Raw genomic sequence first — 15,858 nt, 5'->3', positions numbered from 1 at the left:
TAATAAGGTTTGCTTTTGACACTTGCATTTTAATTGTTTCTCTAAATGTGATATTGTTGTGTTTCAGACTAAACATATTTATAAATATTTATATTAGAAAGATGTTTAGAAATGTTTCAATATTACGCTGTACTGCGTACAATATTAATGTTGTGAGTTTCAGAAATATAAATAAACAGGTATAATAAGGGGGGGGGGGGGAGTTCTGACACATTTGCGTAAATAGTGAGTATAGGCTTTATCTTTGGACTGAGAAGATAGGTTATTAGGGATAAAATCATTCTTATATGATGAATTTCCCCCAGATTTAAGATTTTTTGGATAGGCCTCCAGGTTCCGGAGCTTCAGGCCTCCAGGTGCTCTCTGTACAGGTAAAAAATGAAGAAAAAAATTTAAGAGTGAGATGTCAGCTTATGAGACAAAATATGTATGTTTTTCTTCAAATATGTGAATAACAATCAAAAAGAAGCATATTTTGTTTTATAAGTTAATCTCTAACTCTTCAAAAAAAAATCTTATTTTGAATTTTTACCTGTACAGAGACCACCTGGAGGCCTGGAGCTCCGGAACCTGGAGGCCTATCCAAAAATCTTAAATCTGGGGGAAATTCATCATATAAGAATGATTTTATCCCTAATAACCTATCTTCTCAGTCCAAAGATAAAGCCTATACTCACTGTTTACGCAAATGTGTCAGAACCCCCCCCCCCCCCCCCCCCTTAGTTGATGATAATCTAAAAGTAACATCGTAAGATAATCAATACCTAATCAGATATGTGGTAATGTTTCAAAAAAAATTTCCTAGACAATTCTTGAGTGTTGAGTAATTTTATGCAAAGTCTGTACTGTGTGAGTATGTACTCACTTTTCTGCAGCTTTTCTACACTTTGTTCTAGTTCGTTAATCCGTCCGTCCATCCGATCGTTAATTTATACATGTTAAAATGGTCCTATTAATTTGAAACTTTGCACGATTCCTAAACAAAAAGTTACAACAAAATATTAACTGGATTTCTTGGGCGAATAGGCACTATGTAACAAGCGAACAATAATGAAGAATTTTAGCAGCGATTCGGAGCCGTATAATTTTTATGCGGCTCCGGCTCCTACCTTAAAATTAATATATCAATTTTTTCAATATTGAATTTGATAAGATAAAATAAATAATATAAAATATTTTGCTTTTATTTGATTAAGGCTATATAAAAGTAGAAGGATGTGAGTCTATTTGTTAAGTAACAATAGTCTTCAGTTTATTATATAGAAATAGACCGCTGCAAAATTTTAATATTACTTTAAAAAATCATTTTTAGCTAATCTGGAGCCGGAGCCGTTTTTAACGAAAAATACGGCTCCGGCTCCACCAAAAATGTTGCTGCTCTGGCTCCGAAACGCTACCTTTTAGTTTTATTATGTATTACAAGTGCTGTTAATCCATGTTTGTTTGTCTGCCTGATTTGTTGGGCTTCGCTTTTATGGAAATTTTTCACTTGTTTTGTATGGGATTTGCAAGTTACATCAGGGATAAGGGACCAGGTTTCTGACAAATAATTCTAAATGAAAATTTACCCACAAACAACCTACTTTTTCCCCCATTCTCACCCACTTCCCTTTAGATACAGAACTAAACAAGTTTTACTCTAACATTACACCACTAAAATATTAAAATTATTAACAATTTCAAATGGGATTAATTACCTGAAACTTGGTCCCTGCATAGTAAATAAACGTGACAGAAGTTGAGAATTTGTCAGTGTACCTTAAGTTAATGTGTCAAGAGGTCAAACATATAGTTTATAAACTTATATACAAAATAAAATTATTGATGAGTTAAAAATTCTATGAAAGTGATATTTAGTTGAAATTAAACTTGATATAGGTATTAATTTGACGTATATTCTCCACCTACCCTAGAATACGATAGTATTTTAAAAGCGTGGAAACTCTATCCTATTATATTAAGTAGTAAGGTTTTTTTTGTCTGTAGCGAAGGATCTCGCTAACTGCTCAACCGATATATTTCTCCTTTACAGGGTAGCTTCTCATAGGTCCTGGGAAGGCTTATAACTTTTTTGGGGGAGGGTACCAACACCCTCCCAAGATAAATTGCTCCTAGAAAAAAATCCCCACCCACAATTTTTTTACTAAAATTACAAACGAATTCAATTTAATTATTCCCTCTTCAAGTGCCCCTAGAGGCCTCTAGGTCGTAGCCGCTAGTAATCTATACATTAGAAAGGCCGTACCTACGTTTATTTTAAATTGCTGATTTTGTGATACAATATTTTTAAATTAATTCTTATTAACGTGATTTTTGGAATGATAATTACTAGGGTGATTAGACTCAATAGTCATACTGCGTAGGCTTGACACTAAGTTACTAAATGTTCCAACTCTTAAAACGTTGACAATGTCAAACTGAACAAAATCACAGCCATGTTGAGCTTTGCTTTTTATAGATGTTATCATCCTTGTTTTTCAGAGTTCCGGGGAGTATTGTATGCAGCTGGTGAAGAAAACAGATTATGAACACTTCCTAACTAATCTTTTTCTACCAGATAATGTTAGAAAACATGCATTTGCTATCAGGAAAAATACAGGTTCATTTCAAATCCTTATTTTATCAAAGAATAAGTAAAAAAGAACGCAAAATGTTTCTAAAAAAACTCATATAAAGTTTTTTTTATAGACTAGTCTCGCAATTCTTGTATAATTTTTAATCTATGAAAATCAGATTTCTTCGGTATGGATTGTTTAATTTTGAGTTTCGCTTCAATGGATACAATTGTATTTTCTTGCTATTAATGACATTTCTATTATTTATTTTCTTCGGTATGGATTGTTTAATTTTGAGTTTCGCTTCAATGGATACAATTGTATTTTCTTGCTATTAATGACATTTCTATTATTTATTTTACTTTAGAATTATTTGTAAAAAGAACCTGTATTTTGTTGTGATAGGGCTTTTAGTGCCGAGATAGCAGGGGTGAGGGATAATATTTCTGACAGAACTATTGGTCAGATGAGGATGCAATTTTGGAAGGTGGGTTGCTTGTTATTTAGCTCATGTTTGTTGATAATTTTTATGCAAGAATTTGTCCAGAAACCAAGGACATGTAAGCTTTTTATTTTTTTTTAGGGGGGGGGTGGGTAAAAATTTTTAGGGCGTCCAGGTCCACGGCACCCTAAAATTTGTTGGTGGTGGGATGTAAACGCCCCGTTAACCTCCCCCCCCTCCCTCTTTTGGGCGTCCATAAACACAAAAGTTTTATATTATTATTTACATAGGTAGTTATAATTTTATCATTATACAATTACATATATCATATGTTTCAGGATTCAATTGAAAATATTTATAAAGAGAAACCACCTCAGCATCCTGTTGCCTTGGAACTTTATTCTATGATAAATAAACATCCTGTTTCTAAACTTTTACTTCTCAGAATTATAGAAGCCAGGTATTATAATTTTCTTTTAAAGTCAATAAATCACTGAAAATGACATGTTAGTTACATACTTAAATGTTTATCATATCTATCTAAATTATATTATAGTCCACATAGAATGAATAACATTATATTATATATTTTTTCATTAATCAAACAGACATACCTAGTCAGTTTACTTTTAGCGACTAACCGTTAGAATTAGAATTTAATTTTTTTTCTTCAGGGAACAATTTTTATCAGACCGTCCCTTCGCGAGTTTAGAAGAGGTTGAGTCTTACGGGGAGAAAGCTTTCAGTTCTGTCTATTTAATCCTTCTGGAAATAATGAAAAATGACAATGGTCATATAAAACATGCTGCTACAGCTTTAGGTAGGTTATTAGTGTTCTATTTCTACTTTTTGTGACGAGCGAGGAGGTCAGTTCCTTAAAAATGTTGGCGCCAAAGCAAGTCTGAAATATAAAATATACTCATTACCACTAAAATTTTTCAGATTTTGAATCATTCAAGACATTAAACTTACTATTAAGAAAAAGATCTCCTTGTAATATTTGGCATTAAAGGGGGAGGCGGAAGTGTCACTTTTTGAAACCAAAACTAAAAGTCAAAAAGTGACACTTCCGCCTCCCCTCTTTACAAAAAAATCTTAGCTTTTTCAAATTACCTTCAAAAAAAGTAAATGTTCAGAACATTTAAAAATGGCTTTTAAAATCAGAAGAACACAAATTATATTAAACTAAAAGAATTTACTTGTTTTAGGTAAATGTGAAGGTTTAATAACACTGCTACGAGGAACACCATTTAATGCAAGCAAGAGGAGAGTTTATCTTCCCACAAATCTATTAATGGAAAGAAATCTTTCCTCTCAAAATGTAAGTTAGGAATTCTAAAAAGTTACTAGTGATGTAAAAAAAATAACAGTGAAGTAATACAGAAATAACGTAGTAAATCGTTCATAGTTTTATCAGATACAAAAGTAAAAATGACAAACGTCAAGTTTCTGCAGAACCTCTGAAAGTTAGTTTTGTGTTTTTGTTGTAAGTCGTCTGTATGGGTAATATTCTAAGGGATAAGACAATTGTTAATGAATTGATGTACGTCCCCAAAGAAATCCAACAAAGAACCTTGTTGTAGATTTAGATTTATTAATGAAATGTATGAATGATGTCAGGTTGAATCAACCAATCAAAAATTAATAAAAATAACCATAGTTTTTAAAGCAACCCGATACCTAACGTTTTTCTAAAATTTTTGGCACCTGTATGACATACATTCCAATGTCTTCCCCATCCCTATTGACTCTAGTTAAGGATTTAATTAGTGCTGTTATAAACTTATAATAAAAACAAATTTAATTTGTAGGTAATAAGAGATGGCCATGAAAACGCAGAATTAAGAGAAGTATTTGAAATAATTGCACACAGAGCTGAGGAACATTTACACAGCTGCAGGTTAATTTGTTTGTTCTTGTTATTTTACATTATGTATAATATTCGTGTAAATGAATGTTTCCCTCAAGATTCCTGTCGAGCACCGTACCCCTTAAAAAAATAAATTGAAAAAATTTTTGCCTAACCTCTGAGATTAAGATTGACAGTTTTATGCAGGAATCTTAAGGGATAAGACAATGAACGATAAGTTGATGAACATTGTACATCTCCGATATTGATGATCAAAATTACCCCTTCTACTTATAAGTAAGATTACTGATTGATAAAAAATTTTCAAACACTGCTGGTTTGAACAATTTAATCAATATTTTATAAAGTCAAAGTTTAAACCAAAAAAGGATTGATAAAGTTTTTTTTTATAATAACATTCCAATGTTCCCTTCCTCATTTGTTTTTATATTCTAAGCAATGTATGTTTTAGATTGAGAAATAAATTTCTTGAGAAAGAGCACAAGAAAGTTTTATTACCATCTGTGTCTGCGGATTGTTATCTTGAATCTTTAAGGAATATTATGCTGCTGTGATAATTTTTTGAACATGAAAGGGGATTATTTGATTAAGTTCAAAATAATGAGGATATCTGTTCTGAAGAATAAATTTGATCCTATTTAACCTAAATTAAATATTTTTTTACGGTTTAGGTTTAAAGAAAATTGAAGTCAACAAAAACGAACTTTAAAAAGCAAAAACATTCTTATTTGAATGGCCCCAAAGATCTAAAAAACAAGGCCAATGGCCTTTTAAAGTTTGTCTGTCTATCCTACTTTTTAGAATTTGAGATATCTTAGCCGATTTGTAAACGATTTCCTTTTTTCTGCTTAAGTAGTATGATATTAAAAATTTAGCGTATCTTGGCCATTTTTCTACGAATTTCTACATTACGAGCATAATATTTAGTAAGGTGGAGTGTAACGTATTTGATCCCAAGTTATCGGTAAGAAATTCAATGCTACCTTGCTACCTATGGCTGTCCAAGTTCAGAGGAAAATATTAAAATAATAAATTCTTATCATTTGCATCAGAATTCAACACAAATCAATATCAAATTTTTCAAATGTGATGTGATAGAATGTTAAGAATTCGAAGTGTTTCAATATAAATACTGACAATTAAAATTTTTGCAATAGTTGTTTGCAATTCTTATACACCGTTATTTATACTTCGTATCAGTATTTGATATAGTTACCTAGCCAACTTATTTAGAACCAATACATTTATTATTTAAGAAATCATATTTATATCCCTTAAAATTTTTGACTGTTTTTTACGACAAATAAAATAAAGTTACCCCCTCCCTATCCACAAAATTCACCTACCTGAAGAATTTCATAAAAATTTGGGGTAGAAATGGTTGTAGATTAAGGAATCTGTCCAATTCCCTAAACAAAATAAAAAAACTGCAACATTTTTCAGAGTGGATTTAAAATGCCGGCTTATCATTCACGGTTGTCCAGCAACGAGAGCCTGGGTAACATGGCTGTGTTGCCCCTGAAGACCCAGGTTCGAGGCCCTGCCCCATGTATGCCACCATCAGATGAAGAGGACATCATTGATGAGGCTCTTTACTATTTCAAGGTATTATTTCTTTTAAATGCTGGGGTTCACATCTAGAATAGTTTTCATTAACAAATATAAAGCTCCATTAGAAATTAAGGATAAGAGGAACCATACTAACATTCAACTGCTTTACTACAGAGATCTCTTGGGATAAGATGATGGAGGATAAGTTATTATTCATCACTAATGATGATAAACAAGATTATTCCTTCAGTATATTGTAAGTGTTGATTGAAAAGTTTTAAGCTACCTACTACTTTTAAACTAATTAATTAAAATTCAATAATAGTACCCAAAGTTTTCGAGCCATGGACTATGATAACGTGGATAGACCGATAAAAAAGAGGTATCGCGTCAAATTGCTTAGACTTTTGATGATGTACGCATTTTAAAACCTGTTTTTAAATGTAAACTAAAGATTTTAATTTGAATTCAAAATAGTGGCAAAGTTTTAGAAGTATATATTATTTAAACGATTTTAAAGACACGCCACTGATTTTAGGCCAATGTATTCTTCCGGACGTACGAGATCAAGAGCTTCTCTGACCGTGTGCTGATCTACCTGACCCTGTACATCACTGAGTGCCTCAAGAAGTTGCAGAAATGTTCCACCAAGAGCCAGGCACAGAATGAGATGTACTCCCTGGCCATCTCGAGATTTGACATTCCAGGTAAAATAATGATTTTTGGAAAATAGTTAGGTACAAACCTTCCCAGCAGCACATATATGAAGCTGCAATGTAAAGGAAAACCATATCGTTGCAATGGTTAGCGAGATCCTTTGGTACAAACATCCTGTTACTTTTTCATTAGGATACAACGCAGGAGGGCAATTGCAATTACATTAATAAAAGGGGTATGTGAGTGGCAACAATTCATTCCTTAGGGGGGGGGGGGGGGGTAATCTCTGGGACCCTATGATCAACCGTGCAGATTTTCTAACTGAAATTTTTAAGGGTATTCATTAACTTTTTATTGAGAAGATTTTATAACAAATATGAAATCCAGCGTATCAAACCTAAGTATTAAGTGAAAGATTATTTTATTGTACATTTTCCTATCTACCTATTCCTGGTACTGCTGTAGTTATTACTATAATATTATTCTAACTTCATAGGAGATGCTGGGTATCCATTGAACGGTGTTTATCAGAGGCCAAGTAGTAATGAAGAAGCTGATACAATGAGACAATATTTTCTTCAACTTAGGCACGAAACAGGTAGCTACTATTTTTGGAAGAACGTAAATAAAAACAAGTGAAACGTAGAACTATTATACATTACTACATATAAATTATATGATTTTTAATCAATTATGACAATCCATATATTGTGATTTGGGTGTTGCGCCAGATTTTCAAATACTCTTGATTATTTGAAGCTCGTGGCTGGCTAAAGTAACGGCACCCCCCATCCACCCCTTTACCCCATCCCCTTCCATCTTACTGGATGAAGTAATTAACCTGTAAATGATGTTCATTGTAGCAACCTAAATTTACGTATTTTTTCCTGTCATAATATCCATGTATATTCTATATCCATTTGTACTCCTATTATTTTGATTAAAGAGATCAGATTAAAGGGATCATTTACTTCTGTTTTAGAATTTTCTCTAAGGAACTATCCCTTATGGAGTTTTGTATTATGTAGGTGAATGGATGTAGTAGAATATACGTGGATATTATGTCAGGGGAAAAATTGTCGACAATTTATGTTGCTGACATGGACATCATTTATTGGCCAGGAGATAGGGTAGCGGGTGTGGATGGGAGTCGTTATATTAGCCAGCTTCAAGGTTCACTTTTTAGAGTAATAAATCCATTTGCAGGAGCCAGACTTGTAGAGAAAGTATTTGTATCCCCGGATGGTAAGCCAAGCAAATGGTGGACTTGTTTTGCTAAGAAAAGATTCATGGAGAAGTCCTTGACGGGTTTTGGAATGTCATAATATGAATCAATGGGCCCTGGAATACCAGAGTGCTAATGTGGGCCCTGATAAGAATTAATGATTATTATCCCTAAAATTTTAACATAAATATTTTAGGTCTTGCATTTTTTTTACTATAAAAAATTCTTCAGTTTAACTGAAATTTTTAGACTACAATATTTTACTTTAATTTAAGATTTTAATAATCAAAACTTTATTTTTTTTTAACTTTTCAATTTGTACTGCAATTTCAGTATTGTAATTGTAAATGGAAGCTCAGACTTTGTATTCAACATTTAATTTCTTGATATTTCCTTAGTTAATATGCATATTATTTTTTTCATAGATTTTCCTAACCTTTCTTATTTTAATGAGTGAAATGTGAATCTTTTTTATCTACATTTTCTATTATTTACTTCAATTATGTTTAACATGTGATATTTATTATTACCTATTAATGATTCTTTAAATAAATTTGATTTCTGTTTTAGTAACCGATAAATAAAATAAAGTAACCTTTTTTTTGAAAAACTTTGTTATATTCAGATTGCATAACAATGGTGTGTACTGCAGTTAGTACAGTACGTGTACTGCTGCGTATTAATCAGAGTACACTAGTACAGAGCTCCGGCAGGTTGTCTGCCTGGCATGTCAGCAGAACAATACTCTGCTGTCCCTGCACATTTCACAGAAAAATTTCATACAGTCATCAGAATTATCAAAAAGCAAAAAAGGTTTGTGATTTTTCAACTAAAAGTTAAATTTCATGTTTATATGATATTTTGCTTGCTAACCGCTGGACCTTCATGGCACACTTGAAGGTTAAAGTTGTTATCTAATATGAGGACGAATATATATTATCCCACCATGAGAAAACGCCACTAGAATAAAATTACTTTTCTCCCCCGGCCCACACTTCAAAATTTTTAAGTTTTCTTTTATACATAGATTAATACTAACATCCAGAGTGGTAATCGAAGACCTCTCCACCCATCCTATAAAGTGAACCCAGAGGTCTCTTAGGGCGTAGCCGCTGATCGTACATTAGGGATTAATTGTTGGCCAAATTAAGGGGGGGGTTTTTAATGCAACCATCTCGTAATCAGTGATTAAATGGCACTTTTTTTTGCATCTGAAATTTTGCATGAATAATCCTTGGTAGGTCTATTTTCCCTAAATCGAACAAAAAGTTGGAAAAATAACGGCTGGCGGCTCAGCCGTTTTGCCAATTTTTGCCAAATTTAAGAGCATATTAGTCACGAAACCTATCTCCACATAACACTTTTTGTCGCTCAAAAACCTTATCAAACGGTTCTAGCCGGTAGCTGTTGGTACTAGAAACTTTAAAAATGGTTATTGCTATCATTTAACATGAATTAAACCAAAAATATGTTTTAAAAAGTTGATTCCTACGTAATTAATGATGAATTTGCCCTGAAAATAGGCAAAAGACGGCTAAACGGCTGAGCCGCCTGCAGTTACTTTTCCAACTTTTTGTTCGATTTAGGGAAAATAGACCTACCAAGGATTACTCATGAAAATTACAGATCGAAATTCGAATTCTAAGTGCCATTTAATGATTACGAGATGGTTGCATTAAAAAACCCCCCCTTAGAATTTAGATTAAAAAAAAAATTGTGCTAACACACAAAGTACTATCTTGAGCACTAATACCCACCCTTAGTTTGCAATAAACTGTTAATTTATGTTAGGTTAGGTTAGTAAATATTATTTACTGGATAGCATAGTTGGGGTTTCCCGATGGGGCTAGGCATAAGAATAAAACTACCTCCTCCCCCCTTCCCTTATTTTCCATTTATTTTAAAATTAATGGGGAGAGCGCATTTGTGCTTAACTGGCTTCTTGTCGGAAATCAGCAATAATGATTTTTATATTTTGGATTTAGGAAGAAGTTGCTAGTGTAATAGAATCTAAACAAAGTCAATCAAATAATCAGTTATCCACAAGTTTCAAAGAAAAAGCAGATAAAGCAAAGGTATTTTTTTGCCAGATAAAAGGTTAAAGTTACGTTGATGTTATTACTAGCTAAATCAGATTTCTAACTTGAATAGCAGTAGAGAAATTCATGTTTTTCCCGTACTGTTTCTTGCAGAAAGTCATACGGCATTTCGAATTATTGAGTATCTTCGCTACTGAAAAAGTAATATGTTTATTGCCCTTGCTGATCTCTCATGAGGCTTGCTCAACCTAACGAAAATGTGATTTTTTAAAAAGAAACATTTAAAATTAGAGCGCTAATTTCTTACCTAAAAAAATTACAACATCTTCTATTATATATTTTTTAAGGACAATGCAAAAACAGCTTCCTATGGAATGGTTATAGTTGTAGGTGTAGCAATAACTGGATATATTGCATACACGATTCTAAGTGTAAGTATTTATTTTCAACATGGGTAATTAACAAAGACAATTTATTCTTATGCATGCATTAGAATTGAAGAGAAATAGAACAATACCTATATAAACATGAAATCCTATTATATAAAGTAGTAAGCAATTTTTTTGTCTGTAGCTAAGGATCTCGCTAACTGCTGAACCTATATGGTCCTCCTTTACAGTACAGCTTCTTATAGTTCCCGGGATGGTTTGATGGTTTTATGCTATTTTTCTGCCCTTCCATATCCCATCGATATAAAGCCCCTAGATGCTAGTTTATTTTATTTTTACAGATTTTTTGATTGTAGGAATTATTCTCGTCCGACAGTCCTAGCGCCATGTATGAGAAGGCCGCCAAGTTGTGTATAGACCACCCTAAGGTGCAGGACATGCTGGGGGAGCCCATCAAGGTGTACGGGGAGGAGAGCAGACGGGGACTAAGGAACCGGGTCACTCATCTATTTTACCAGGTATGGTAAAATACCTAGTTAAAAAATTTCAATTGCGGGGTATTTTAGTATTAAATTACAGGAATAAGGTATAGCCAACAAGTAAAACAAATCTAAAATAATGTTGGGAGGTGAGGGGGGTCGTCAATTTTACTTTGTGTTGCCCACCAACGACAGCTGAAAATCACGTATAGGTTTCGTGATTTTTTTCGAATTGATTTCGTTGTTGCTATAAGCTAATTAAATTACCTTACAGTCATAAGAGCCATTTAAAGTTGCAGTTCACCTGTAAGTTTTAGGAATAAGATGGTAGGTTTATACCTCGGCTTTAGAATTGAACTTTTCTACAGCATCTATGGGCACTTTAGAGTAGGAGGGGGGGGGGGGGGGAGTCGACCTTCCACTCTCCACAGAAAATGTTTTGGGAGTTTGGGGTTTAATAGGGGCGATTTCTCTTGCGATGGTGGCAATACCAACCAAACCGAAATAGCTATGAAACCTCCCAAGACCAATTAGAAGCTACATAATATTGTAAAGGAAAACCATATCGGTTCAGTGTTTATCGAAATCCACAGACAGAGAGACATCCTGTTACTTTTATATTAAAATTATTGTAAATCTAGGATGAAAATGGAAGAAAAGGATTGCGGATCCAGTTTTATTTGCAAGGATGCAGAAACAGAGGAGTTGCTCAATTGGACGCCAGGTAAGTTGTGAAGCTACTCTATAATTAGGGCATGTCCCCACGTGTTTCTGTCCGTCCATAGAAAATGTACATTAAACAAACTGTTTACATTATTACAAATTTAACCTCCCTTTCCCCTCCTTTTGCTAAATATATATTTTTCATCGAAGAATTATACCTTTGTGCCGAAGCATTTGATCATTTATAATCTCAACTCGTCAAACTTTTTTTGAAATTTTATCAAGACTATATTAGTCCTTAACTTTTTTCATTCATTCAGCTCTATATATCAAGTAAATCAAAAAATACCTTGCATCAATGATGGAAGGATGCTCTCGTTCTTACAAAGTCCCTTTTAACTTCTAATAATGAATGAACAAGGATGACAACATCCATAAAAGCGAAGCACTGAAACGGTAGGACAAACGGACATGAACACTTATATAGTGTCAGACTCAGAACTACATAATCAGAATATAAATGTATAAGAGTCGAAGCAAAATTGTAAGTGAATTTGTTGAAAAACTGCTTTATACAGGATAATGTTTATGGACATACTTACATATTTAGGACTTGATTATAGAGTTGCTTCGCTTATAACATCCATTATACTTTGTTTTCCCAGGAATCAATACACCAAAAATCAGATCAATCGGATGAGTAGATCACATAAAAATTTGTTGTTAAAAAAGTAAAAAAATCAACATGTTTAAAATGGACGTACGGAAATTTTGGTAATGATTATAGAGTTGCTACGCTTTCTAAATCGTATCTAACTACTAAAGGAATCACCATGCAAAATTTGAAATCGATAGGACGATTCCAACATGCCTAAATTAACGAAAAAAGCTATCCGTTACGGACGGACGGACGTACGGACGGACCGACCCTAATTAGAGAAAAGCTTCGCTTTTAAAAAGAAACCAACAATGAAAAAGTTATTCTGTTTTTAGGGAGGACAGTTCTGGTCATTTTCAAACAAGATTTCTTCTCGTCAATATTGAAGACTTTCTCAGAAATACTATTGTCGTATTGGACAACAGATAATCAAGCTTTCATTTCATATATGAAGTTGTTACTTGGTTTATTTTCATAAAATTGAGGGTTGCAAAATGTCAATATTTAGCCAAAAAACAACTTCATAAGTTTTTTTTTTTAATTAGTTGAATTTAAAAAAGCTTATTATGACAGAAAAACTTATATTTTTTCTTAGCAATCTATTTTGAATGATACGAATTTTTAACATTGCTGATATTTTTATACATTTTTAAATTAGGATTAAGTGAGCTTTTTTAGAAGAGTGTGATTAAATACCTAGGTACTATTTTTTATTATTCTAAAAGTCTGAAAAATTTTGAAAAATTTCTTATATTATTAATGTCTCTTTTAGATCCTTTGATATTTCTCAAAAGGCTTTTTTTATTTAAGTTACAATTCCTAGTCAATTGTTTTATCAACATATCTAATAGAAAAAAAACAATACATTAGTATACCAACGAAATTAAATGTATAACAACAATAAGAAGTAAAAGAATTGTTAAAATGTAAGTTACTATATATTTGTTCTCAGAAAATGCAAAAAAATATTGTTACCAGGGCTCGGCAGCCGCGCCTCATCCGTGCATAAGCTTTAAATTTAAAACCGCTTGTGCGCAAAAAAAAAAGGAACAGGTTTAGACATCTAGTTTCATTTTAAATTTCTAATATGCCGATTTAACTACTGCTTTCACACAGCTGACGCGCTGTTGCCGAGCCCTGATTGTTACTCAGATATATTAATAGTTTAAAATATTAAATGTTTGAATGAATAATGTTACAGTTGACAATATACCTCCATATATAAATATTTAAATGTGTTGAAAACGGGAAATTCTTTCAGATTAGAAAACTCTAAAATGTTGATACCAAAAACAATGCCATTATTACGGGGTATAACCCGAAAGGTAAGTTTTAAGTAGGGTTGGCAATCCGTATCCGGAATCCGCCCAATTTTTGGCCAATTTTTGAATCCGGATCCGGAATCCGTTTTTTAATAGTGGATTCCGGATTCTTAATTGGTAGGCTAAAATTAGCGTCTTGAGTTTTTTTCTTTCAACTCCTCCCCTTTGAAGGCAAAGATTATCATCATTATATATAATATCTTTTAAAATCTGGTTCGATTCTCGGAAGTGAATTATAGAGAACACCAAGAACATTGATTTTTAGGACATGTATAATGTAGCACTTGCTTTTTTTAATTTAAAAAAATCCTTCTAAAATATTGCTAGAATCCGGAATCCGCAAAAAATAAGAATCCGGAATCCGCGGGAATCCGCCACTTTTTTGACGGATTCTTTAAGAATCCGAATCCGGCCCAAAAATTCGACGGATTGTCATCACTAGTTTTAATAGCGCAAGCTACTCTCTAACTAGGGTTAGTTGAAGTAAGTTAACAATAATTGGAGTTTATCAGAGGCTATGAAAGATAGAGGTCTGATTTATTGGTGTAGATTCCAGAAACGATAAGGCATGTCTGACCTTGATTTAATAACAGTGCCAACCAGACCGCTTCTTGACTGCTTAGTCGCTTTAACAATTTGTGTTTCGCAGCTTACAGCTTTTCTTCACTTTTTACCAGAAGAAGTAGGTACTTTAAGTCAGGTTTTAAAGATACTTAACTTACTTCTAAATTCAAACTATTCACTTACGACGTATATTTTATTTATCACAAGCATCTTATAACATTGATATAAACTTAGTTTTCAATCATCAAATGCTTTGTTGTCAAGATTAAAAAAAACAATTACTGTCAACTATCGCCAAAAGCTTTAAAAAATGAACACCTATAGAAAGCTTTAATTTAAGGGAGAGCCATTTCGGTCCAATGGTTAGCGAGATCCTTCGCTACACATAGACACAAGGACATCCTGTTCGTTTTATATAAAGATTTACTGCCATTTTTAGTTTCTCGAAAATAATATAAAATATAGTTTTAAAGATAAAAATGCCCCTCTGCGAAACTCTACCTGTTAAGAATAATACCTGTTTTAGGGTTTAATCCCCAGACAACTAGCCAGAAACTTGTACAGTGTAGATGGCGTGTTTGAAAAATATCTTGAATCAAGTATGATGGTGGAAATGGAAAAACACTGGAGACCCAAAATCAAGGATAAATTAAGAAAGGTATAAACAGATTTTAATCACTCCAAATATTTTAATGATATAAACAACTCATTCATATAATATAAGGCAATAAGATATTCTGTCAGAAGCACAAGATCTCTGAAATGTCTTGTCTGATTTAGTTGTGCTTTTCTGGAACTTATGAATGCCTTAAGTGGTTTTAGGCTACTTTCTTGGCAATTTACCTTGAGACTAGAGACAAAACAACTGGTTATGACTTTAGCAGATAGTTTTCACAAAGTATGACGAAATAAATATGTTGGTAAAATAAAATTATCTTTAAAGAATATAAAAAGCAATGAATAATAATCGAAACCAAACGATTAGTTTATATCTATACTAAGTGTATTATCACAGATAGAATTAATAAACATATGACATACCTAATGTAAATAATCGCTCCCAGCACTTCTAATTGTTGATAATAAATGTTTACTTTTTAGGTTGATCCTAGCCAACCAAAATATTATGTATTATCCATGTTTCCATATCCTTCAGGGAAGCTTCACATGGGTCATGTTAGAGTTTATACACTTTCAGATGCATTTGCTCATTATTATAGGTGAGTTATTTTTCCAGGGAACGGGGTGACATTGGACTGTTAATTATATTAAACTTACGTGACTTAAATCAAACCTCACTTGAATGAAATAAACTAGAAGTGTCCAAACTTTTCAACCAATATTTTTAATCTACATGGGGGATAATTTTGTTAATCATATTGTGGGGTATACTTCAATTTTTCGTTCATTGTGTCACACTTTAAGATTCCCGTTTTACCTTTTC

At 32.7% G+C, this 15,858-nt stretch overlaps 4 protein-coding genes across 4 annotated transcripts in view; all 4 read left to right on the top strand.

Moving 5' to 3' along the window:
* The first annotated feature begins 18 nt into the window (after positions 1 to 18).
* Positions 19 to 6,033, top strand: sicily (NADH dehydrogenase (ubiquinone) complex I, assembly factor 6 homolog sicily). The gene is made up of 9 exons (XM_080165586.1): positions 19 to 179; positions 2,482 to 2,589; positions 2,962 to 3,042; positions 3,336 to 3,457; positions 3,672 to 3,817; positions 4,206 to 4,318; positions 4,809 to 4,897; positions 5,319 to 5,402; positions 5,795 to 6,033. The coding sequence occupies exons 1-9, from the start codon at positions 102 to 104 to the stop codon at positions 5,889 to 5,891; spliced, it is 918 nt and encodes a 305-aa protein (XP_080021712.1). The 5' UTR covers positions 19 to 101; the 3' UTR covers positions 5,892 to 6,033.
* Positions 6,034 to 6,278: 245 nt separating this feature from the next.
* On the top strand, positions 6,279 to 8,926 carry LOC145323181 (actin-related protein 2/3 complex subunit 3-like). Its single transcript, XM_080165584.1, has 4 exons — positions 6,279 to 6,472; positions 6,957 to 7,125; positions 7,572 to 7,673; positions 8,282 to 8,926. Exons 1-4 carry the CDS (start codon positions 6,323 to 6,325, stop codon positions 8,398 to 8,400), a joined length of 540 nt encoding a protein of 179 aa, XP_080021710.1. The 5' UTR covers positions 6,279 to 6,322; the 3' UTR covers positions 8,401 to 8,926.
* LOC145323180 (mitochondrial import inner membrane translocase subunit Tim21) lies at positions 8,889 to 13,790 on the top strand. The gene is made up of 6 exons (XM_080165583.1): positions 8,889 to 9,113; positions 10,286 to 10,375; positions 10,687 to 10,770; positions 11,085 to 11,246; positions 11,849 to 11,931; positions 12,864 to 13,790. The coding sequence occupies exons 1-6, from the start codon at positions 8,937 to 8,939 to the stop codon at positions 12,955 to 12,957; spliced, it is 690 nt and encodes a 229-aa protein (XP_080021709.1). The 5' UTR covers positions 8,889 to 8,936; the 3' UTR covers positions 12,958 to 13,790.
* Positions 13,789 to 15,858, top strand: part of LeuRS-m (Leucyl-tRNA synthetase, mitochondrial) — a 25,318-nt gene continuing 23,248 nt past the window's right edge. The window contains exons 1-3 of the mRNA XM_080165581.1: positions 13,789 to 13,853; positions 14,941 to 15,072; positions 15,516 to 15,634. Coding sequence (XP_080021707.1) covers positions 13,806 to 13,853; positions 14,941 to 15,072; positions 15,516 to 15,634 — 299 coding nt within the window. The 5' untranslated portion in view covers positions 13,789 to 13,805. The remainder of the gene's footprint in view (positions 13,854 to 14,940; positions 15,073 to 15,515; positions 15,635 to 15,858) is intronic.

The sequence above is a fragment of the Acartia tonsa genome, chromosome 6 (genome assembly GCF_053477335.1).
Source record: "Acartia tonsa isolate MP-2025a chromosome 6, ASM5347733v1, whole genome shotgun sequence".
NCBI classification, from domain to species: Eukaryota; Metazoa; Arthropoda; class Copepoda; order Calanoida; family Acartiidae; genus Acartia; species Acartia tonsa.
Note: the sequence above shows the minus strand (reverse complement) of the source record. Positions and strands in the feature narration are given on the sequence as shown.